The following is a 9,396-nucleotide window of genomic DNA, read 5'->3' on the forward strand; positions in this document are numbered from 1 at the left end:
GCTTAACCCTTGTGTAGTTTTCACTTTCGGGATCCTCTCGTATCCCTTGGGTCAAATTGACCTGTGACTCATTTAGGGTTTTAAAAACAATTCTGAAATAAAAATTTTACTTCAAAATCTATTAACAAAAATTTTCTTTATCTCAATTTCAAACATATTGAGATAACATATGTTTAGGGAATGCAATCAGTCTCTACTAGAACACAATTAAAAATGGAAGTGTGGTTCGTTTTTTATTCATGTTACAAATCAACTATGTGATCATGCTTATCTTGGAAAAGGTCATATCCAGAATAATTTTCTGAATTAAGTCAGGAATACATGTTTATCACAGAAAATAAGGCAAGGCCTTTGATTTCCAGGTAGAAAAAATGTAACTTGTAAGAGTTTTCTTCTTCTAAAAATTTGAAATGGATCAATTTGACCCAAATATGATACAAGGGTTAAGAGTAGTATGTGAAATTGCTCACATTGAACTTCACGGTTGTTAACCCACTGAAAGTGTGTGCCTCACTTAATTTCAACTCACAGACAGAGCAACAGTTTCCGTGTGAATGTGCGTGTATTTGTTGTGTACATATGTGTGTATTTGATGTTAGTGACTGTGAAAAGAGGAATTTATACCAGCAACTGTATAATAAGGAACTGCTGACTGGAACTTATAATAAGGAAATGTAAGGTTTTAACGCCTTTAATCTTTTTTTTTTAAATAAATGACAATTGTTCACACAGTGAGATGCATTCAAGTTTCATTGGTATTTTATTGCATTTAAAGTACTTGCAAATGCATGGAAAAAGGTACTTTCAATTAACAGTAATTTCATGGAGACAGTATCTAAACACCACAATATCAGTAGCCTATGTTAAAAAAAAGACATTATCTACTTTTTATTTTACAATTGTGTTAAATTAAAGTATTTAAGTCACAGACTGGCCTTAGTTTGTTTACAATTATCCAGTGTAAGAATCAGTTCTTGCCTCATAATATGTGAAAGACTGTCAGATATGCACACTAAATCTCACAGTGTGACAAAATGGCAAGCACAGCAAACCCCCAAGGTACTGATGATAGTAGAAGACTTAATGACAGGTTTCCTGTTCTTTAGATTCTTTATTGCTCAACTAGCTTGACCCAAACTCTTGAGACTTTTTGGATCTCTGAGGCTTTTCCGGGAAACTCCACTGCAGACATTTATTTCAGCGTGGAGTGAGTAATGGCATCCCAGAAACGTTTCACTCCTACTCTCTTCTTCCCCTCCCACCTCTCCTTTCCTACCAGGAAGAAACTTGGAGGAGACCAGGAGAGGAATGAGGAGGAAATCAAAAAAACTTACACCAAAAAAGTACTGATAAAGTAGCCCTGTCATAACTGATGAAACCCTTCCCTTAATATGGTTATCCAACCAGTGTTGATCTAGGCTACATCTCTATCGAAACCTGCTAGGTATTAATTAATAAATTAATTAGATTCTGACAAGAGTGGGATCATGGCAGGTCCATCCATAATGTCCTGGTCCCTGACAGACACAACTGCAAAGAAATGGCAGCTTACATTTTTGCAAGTGTTCACTACATTTACAGTGTCATCACTTGCCTAAAAAAATAAACACTTCCTAAGGAAACACATTTGCACCCTGGCCTGGAACATTTGCCCTGTGCATCCATGTGCATGGTGGCAAAAGCCCATGCTTGCAAATTGCATAAGTCTGGAAACATTTGATTATTCCTTGTTGTCCTTTGTTTATCTCAATAAAAAAAAATCTCACAACTGTTTAAGATAACTAAATAAAGTGTTAAATATGTAATATATGAATAATGTTCTGCAATTCTCTTGTTAGTCCTTTTAAGGAAACTATGGTGTCACAAAACCTATACACAGTGGGATATTAAAATGACTCTGTATATACAAGACACACCATTTCCAATGTAAAAAAAAAAATATTTAAACAATTTTGTCCAGTATCTGTTCAGGTTCTCAAACTATCTAATAGCTACATTTTATTGCAATAAGTCAACAGAATGATATTATTAATGTTAAAAACGTAAAAAAAAAAGAAAAAGAAAAAAAAAGACTTTTCATTAAAGCCTACACACTCATGTAAGTTATCGACCCGAACCGCGCCTCTTGATGACGTGTATTGATTGGATTAACGGCTCGCGCGGAGCTGCAGTTAGATATCGGCAACGGCTTGTGTGGCTGCCTACCTCGCTAAGAGGGTTGGGAAACTATCAATTTCTGTCCAGTTTGCAGCCGTTTTATCGGTGTTTTGTCCCAGCTGTACATAGCTGCAGCCTCCCTCTTCTGTAACTGACACTGAAAACCCGCAGAGCCGAGGGCAGAAAGAGCCGTAAAGATGAGCACCGGAGCGGGCATCAACTACAGCGCCTGGGATCACATCTACGTGTCTGACGACGAAGATGTGACCAATCCGTATGTCGACACGCCGAGCTTGTTCAGAATGAGACACCGGGTCAGCAGTGAAACTTGTAGTAGCCGTGAAGTTTGGATTCTTATACCTGGTTAGTTTTACCAGTAGAAGTGACTTAACTAGTAGCCTAACCGACAACCAGAGGAGTCTACATACACAGAGAATGACCAACAGGTGTTACACAAAAATCTGTGACCTGTCAGGTTCTCTGACCCTAAAGGATCTGTTGGCTAAATAATTGGCACGCAAACACATTTGCAAAGTGCTTTACAGGAATAAGAAATGGAAAAAGAGGGAGATGGAAGAGGCGAAGAAAACATAATCTGAAAATAGGTAGAATAAAATGAGCCACCCACAAATGAAAAGGTGTCAAATTAGGAGAAAGCCAAAGAAAACACTAGAAAAGACTGAAGGGTTGACAGTATTGACAGCTAAGTGCTCTAATAGGGACTACCAGTTTGCTATAACAGCTATAAATTTTTTTTTACCATATCTAACTATCATTACAATGTTTGTGGTATCTCCTAACCCAATCTAAGCATTATGTAAGATCACTTTTTGGCAGCAGCTATCAAAATAGTATGTGACCATGACAAATGTATGTGTAATTTATACAGCTCAAAATCCTCATTGGTAGCAGTGATGAGTACATAGTTTGTGTAACACCTTTATTTTTATAGTCGGTAACACCTCTTGATTATTCTGTTATGGCATTGATGTCAGCTGATCAGTAACAAAAAATGCAGTGCAGAAAGGCCAAAGTTATGTTTTGAGGTATAGTGTAAACCAAATATCTTGGAAATAATAATTTGTTGAAATAAGTGAAGCATTTTCTGGACCTCACGGATGTCATTATCCTTCTCCGTTCACTGATGAATGCCATAAGATATTGTCAAAAGTTCTGAAAAAAGCTAATAAGTAGACCTTTAGTTAAGATTATTTGATCAACTAGTTTGAGGTAATTTAGCTATGGTGTCGCCTTCAGGGTTTAACTACAGTTTCAATCAGACAGCACTGTAAAACCTTTCTGTCAGTAAAGTACACAGGTTCAACAGCCAAATCAACACAACTTAAAGGATTCTTATGAAAATGTTTAAGTTGTAGGCGTACCTATATTTTTGTTAAAAAATTAAAAATTCCCTGAAATAGGCATTTTGTAAGATTTATTTTTTTTAAACTCTGAAATTTGATAGATCAATTTCAAAAATCAAGTATCAGTCAGGCTGTAGAAATAACATCAACCAACTGCATTTACATTACCCTGGAAACTCATTTCCAACCCTCTTGGCATGTGACCCCTTTGAATGTCTACCTGTAACTATTGTCAGCAGTTGCATACATAAACATTTTTCTTACATTTTGATAGTTGTCCCAAAAGCCCTGCAGATTAATCTTGCGATCCCTTAGCTGCTTCCAACCTAACGTCATCAAATTGTGAGGTGTAAATGATGTACTACTATGTAAATTATTTAAAAAATGGATTATGGAACTAGTATGGTTGCTAACTGCATTGGTCAAGCTCATTTTGTATGGATCTGGTTCTGTGTCGATAATAGGCTTAGCTGGTGCCAGTCACATGATTAGTTAAGTGAACGGTCTAGAGCGGCTTGTAGTCTCCAGCACTCTCTCTGGTTTCCCTTGTCTGTTTTCTTTTCCAGTATTTTTTCCGAGAAATTCCTTCCTATCTGATGCCAGAGAATCAGAGCCTGCTGAGATTTGGGAAAGTTACAAAAAATACCGCTGGATATGTTTGAAATGTTATGGGCTGGTACACTGGCGCATGAGGTTCATTATCAATGATACTGAACCTCAAATTTGTTGTTATTGGTTAGAGATAACCACATGAGTCAGAACAAGGCATTGTGATTCGTGCGTCTTAACATATTCCATTGCCCAGCAACAATAGTTACAACTAATATTTCCCAAGATATTTGAGATCTTTTTCCCACATCAGGCACTGATTTGTTTATTTGTTTTAGATAAAAGATGGCTACTCTAGGTTTAGTTCTCTGTCATGTACAGCCTTTTTTTTCTCTTTCTTTCGGTCATGAACACCGTTGTTTTGAATGTCTGTCTTCTAGTTGTCTTCTAGTTTTCTTCTAATTTCCCATTTGAGCATCTTCTCCCTAACCAATCCTCTTCACCGTCTCCTCAACTCCCACCATCTTTGTCTTATGTTTTTTTTTCCCACTTATCTCTTTACTCTCATTCACTGTGGCCTGCCACAACAGACCCGGCTGGAGAGAATGGCTGAGTTTCAGCAGAGAGGGGAAGATCTGGAGAATAACTTATTAGAATGCAAGAAGCAATTGGAGGAAGCCCAGGGACGACTTAAAGAACTGGAAGAAGGAAGGAACGACGGAGAGGAGGATGAGGAGAGAGAGGCCGAGATAAAGAAAGTCCAGGGCGAGGTCAGAAAACTGAAGAAGGACGAAAAGTCTTTTGAGAAAATGATCGAAGAATACCAACGGGAAAAAAAAAAACTGCCCTGGGATGTTGACACTATCAGCAAAGAAGGTTTCAGCAAGGTATGGCATGGCACCGAGGGCACAATATTTGCGAGATTTAGTTCAGTTCAATTGTATTTAATTTATAGTATCAATTTATAACGAGTTATCTCGAGACACTTTACAGATAGAGTAGGTCTAGACCACACTCTATAATTTACAAGGACCCAACAGTTCTAGTAGTTCCCTCCAGAACAAGCAACAGTGGCGAGGAAAAACTCCCCTTTAGGAAGAAACCTGGGAGAGACCCAGGCTCATGGTAGGCGGTGTCTGACGGCCGGTTGGGGTTAGGATAAGAGTGGCATTAACAGTCACAATAAAAGACTAGTGTGACTTGTCTGTTTCCAGGTTCCTCTGTTTTAGTTTTTCCAAACTTTATTCAGCATTTTTTGAAAAAATGATAATACAAAAATGGCTAGATGAGAGGAAAAAAGTGTACACATTCCCCCCCTCCTCCCACAAGGCTCTAACAATTAAAACATAAGCACAGAATATGAAAATAAAAACAGGATTGGACAGGGACAACACACTTCAGTAGCGTAACGGATACTCTTGAATATAATAACAGAAGGCAAATAATTTCAATACAGTGCAGTGCTATCATTGAAATAAAAATGTTTCAATGAAATCAATAAAACTTGAGCTTTATGCATTTTGTATTTTTATTTTTTTCAAGGGGCAGGAATGATACAACATCCTTATATATTTAAGTCTATGTATGAACTCTTGGTGATAAGTATGGTAAGATTGGTGTTTTTTCCTGTTGCACTGCAAGTGGCGTGTAGAGAACAGTCTTAATTTTTTGTATGTATGTATGTACTGTATATATGTATGTACAGTATGTATGTAGGTATGTATGTAACTACACAAGGAACTATGACAAATAAGCAAATTAAGACATCCAACATTTGTCATCAACCCGTGTCTTATACACAGTGAGGAGGCGTGTACATTCCAAACTGTCCTGCCACTTATCCTCAGTGAGTTCCACACCTAAATCCCTTTCCCATTCAGCTTCTATTCTGGTCCAGGTAATCTTTGTTTGTGTTCTGTGTCAGACTGTAAAACACAGAGACTCATCTCCTCTTATAAGGGTCTTTCATCCCTTTAGGGTTCATTGGTTTTCTTTCTCTTGTTTTCCAGAGTGTACTTAACATCAAACCTGTAACTAAGGAGGAAACAGAGGAGGAAAAGGTGGAGAAGCACAAGACCTTTGCTGAGAAGTATAAAAACGAAATCAAACACTTTGGTATGCTTTGTTGTATTTTTTAATCCTGATCCCTCACAGCGTCTCTTTCTTTAAAATGTATCCTTTATCTTGCCGTATAAACCTCCCTATTTTGATCTCTAGTCACGAGATTTTCAAAGACACCAAACCGCTTATGGGCTGTGTGCAAAGTATTTCACTCATTCACTGTTCACACATTACTTTATAGAGAATTCTGTCAGTCATTCAAGTTTTCCTTTTTACTTTTTTACCTGTTTTTAATACATAATGGTAGTTAGTGTGCATAGATTGTAAATTTTGTACGTTGCATTGTGGGGTACTAAAGTTGCACTGTATACTAATATAAGGGAATAAATGTAAAATGTTATGTACAAGGATAAATGTATAAATTGGCGGTAACTTTAGGGTTCGAGTGGTTCTACGTTCGTTGTCTATTTTTGTAGCATATAGTGCCTTCAAGTCGGGGTTGTGTTACTAAATGATGGGGTATTTATAACTTTGTAAGTCTGATGGCTACAAATTGATAAATTGTGACGAATTTTCATAATGTTGGGGGGCTCAAAAGAGATTAGAAAAGGTCAAAACTCAAAGCAGCTGAACAAATATCCTGACTTGTAGTTCCTTGCATGGGCATGAATCATCAATTATCATAAAGAAATTACCATTTTTGAACAGGGTACATGGCGTGTCCATTTTACTGTAAGTCACCAAACAACGCAGAACACATTTGACTGCCTGTGTTGAAAACAGAACCTCTGGACCTCGATTTGAATTCTCATGGACGTGTTTGTGTTTGCACCAGGTATGTTGCGGCGCTGGGATGACAGTCAGACGTTTCTGTCAGACAACCCGCATCTGGTATGTGAAGAGACGGCTAATTGCCTTGTTGTCATCTGTATTGACTTTGAGATAGATGAGGTGAGTGCTGTGAGAAAAGTATGTGCCGTATGCATGTTCTGGTTAAAAAAAGCAACAACGGAATCAGCCAGGTAGAGCCTTGGTAATTCTTCATGTACTTGCAGAAACACGCACTAATGGAGCAGGTGGCCCACCAGGCCATCGTCATGCAGTTCATCTTGGATTTAGCTCGGACGCTTAAGATCGATGCAAGAGGCTGCTTCCGACAATTCTTTTCAAAGATCAAGGTCTGTAGTTACCAAAACGTGCTCTCCTGCATCTTTGTCTGTGTGGTCGCTTTCCATGGGGAAAGTTATTTTTTGTTGTAATATTTGTGGGAATTTGGCCATTTTTAGTGTGTTTGTGTGTCCATGTCAGACTGCAGACAAGCCGTACCTAGATGAGTTTGACCGTGAGCTGGAGCTGCTGAAGGAGCGGATCCGCAGCTGTGCGCAGATGCAAATGGAGAGTGCTGGGAAGGAGCTAGAGGAAGAAGAGAGGCAGAAAAGACTGGGCCCAGGTGGTTTAGACCCTGTAGAGGTCTATGAATCACTGCCAAAGGTAAACCATTCACAAATGCTTTTAGGTTATTATGGTTCCCACGCAACCTCTAGGCAAGTCCTGCCCTGCGAAGCAGCCTGATTGGTTGGGGTTAGTCATTGACCATTAGTGGTTAAGGTTAGGATAGCCGACAAGTCAGGGGATAGGACCTGAACGAATCGTGTTCCTTTAACATGCGTAAGGATGGACGCCTGGCCAATAGAAGGGTGTGAATACTATTAAAGGGTGGGTCTTGCTTAGAAGTTGCATGGGTTCCACAATAATGCTTTACACACATTCATACAGGAAGTTCTAAGAAATTAGCCACAGTGGTCAGCACTGTTTACATGTGAAACTATAAAGTAAAATGCAAAATAAATAATTGAAAAAATAGGTAACATGGTGGGACAAACAATAAATCCTGGTTGGTAAGTTCCAAATAAGTCTGTATAGAAAATAGGAGGTTTCACACTCATGTTCACTATAAACGAATGTCAGCGATATTTGATATAACCTTATACTGCAACTAAAATGTGGTTGTTTGGCTTGCTCTACATCTCCTGGGGCTACACTGGAAAACATCAGGCCTGTTAGAGTGTCTCCCATTTCCTCCAGTTTACAGTTTCCACCTTGTTTTGGTGTAGCGGGTGAGGCTACAAGCCAGAAAAGTCGATACTGCAGATCAGTCCTCCGGGCAGTTATTGCATTGTTTGGTTTTTAAATTCTTGAGTATTAGGGAGAAACATATGAAGTTGACTTTGTTTACAGTATTGTTTAATAGTGTGAATAATGTAAAAGTATGTGGTTCTTTAAGAAGGAAGGTATTGACATTCATGCCACATTTATTTTTATTTTTCTACATTTATTTAAATTTTTGTTTCATATTCTGTTTTGAACAAATTTACTTTCCCGTCACATAAAGTTCACATCCTGTTAATGAGCTTTTTAGAAAGATCTTTCTACTTTGACAGCAGTGTAGTCGGTGCAAGAGAACACATTTTTTCCACAGATTTTAAAACCCGTCTGTAGTGTCCGTCTATTGATATGAACCGTGTTGCCATTTGGATAATCGGAGAAGTCAATACACAGCTGAGCAGAATGGAGTCCAGCAGTCAGGCGTGAGCTCTCTGTGTGCAAGGTAAATAACATTATCTACTTTCCTTGAGATTAAACATAATAAAATTAGTTCCAATTGACAAAGTTATGAATGCAGGGTGTACGCAAGAGCAATCTGTTTTAAACTTGACAATAAAAGTATTTTCTCTAAACTCTCTCAATTATAGTGCTGAGACCTCAATTGGCAGAGGTGAGTTCAGTACAGTATGTTTAGTGGGCCATCCTAGACATTATTTCTTTTGTATTATAGGAAATGCAGAAGAGCTTTGATGAGAAGAACATTCAGATGCTACAGGAAGCTATTCGCAAACTGGACCTGGAGGTGAGTGTGTTTGTAACTGAGCCTCGGCCTAAAATGCTAATTTCCAGTCAATATAAAAAAGTTAAAGAAGGCCAGAGGGTGTCTTTGATCAGCACGACATACTAAGTTTGTTCATTTTCTTCATTCTGTGTCTCGAACTGGTGTGACTGTGTTTCTCTCTACAGGAAGGAAAATACCACCTCAGGAGGTGTATTGCCTCTGGACTGTGGGTCCCTGAATCTGGAGAGAGTGATGATGAAAAGGAAGACGACGAAGAGGATGAGGAAGAAAATTAGAATAAGAGAATTGAGAACATTCCAATGTTTAACAATTAATTTTTGTGCAACAGTGTGCAAGTACTGTTATACTGAATATATC

At 38.3% G+C, this 9,396-nt stretch overlaps 1 protein-coding gene across 2 annotated transcripts; it reads left to right on the forward strand.

The window, feature by feature from the left end:
• Positions 1-2,153: 2,153 nt before the first annotated feature.
• On the forward strand, positions 2,154-9,396 carry LOC116697563 (cell division cycle 37 homolog (S. cerevisiae)). Of its 2 annotated transcripts, none has more exons than XM_032528855.1 (8): positions 2,154-2,471; positions 4,661-4,957; positions 6,080-6,185; positions 6,967-7,082; positions 7,187-7,309; positions 7,440-7,622; positions 8,968-9,039; positions 9,204-9,396. In XM_032528855.1, exons 1-8 carry the CDS (start codon positions 2,355-2,357, stop codon positions 9,312-9,314), a joined length of 1,125 nt encoding a protein of 374 aa, XP_032384746.1. In that variant the 5' UTR covers positions 2,154-2,354; the 3' UTR covers positions 9,315-9,396. The 2 variants fall into 2 exon arrangements, with proteins under 2 accessions (XP_032384746.1, XP_032384754.1); XM_032528863.1 differs by having other exon boundaries at positions 2,214-2,520.

Source organism: Etheostoma spectabile, chromosome 2, assembly GCF_008692095.1.
Source record: "Etheostoma spectabile isolate EspeVRDwgs_2016 chromosome 2, UIUC_Espe_1.0, whole genome shotgun sequence".
In the NCBI taxonomy this organism is placed as follows: domain Eukaryota; kingdom Metazoa; phylum Chordata; class Actinopteri; order Perciformes; family Percidae; genus Etheostoma; species Etheostoma spectabile.

Coding starts and splice junctions, on each gene's coding strand:
- LOC116697563 (XM_032528855.1), top strand. CDS start 2,355: ATGAGCACCGGAGCGGGCATCAACTACAGCGCCTGGGATCACATCTAC. Junction 4,958..6,079: donor GCAAAGAAGGTTTCAGCAAG/GTATGGCATGGC, acceptor CTTGTTTTCCAG/AGTGTACTTAACATCAAACC. Junction 7,310..7,439: donor AATTCTTTTCAAAGATCAAG/GTCTGTAGTTAC, acceptor TGTCCATGTCAG/ACTGCAGACAAGCCGTACCT.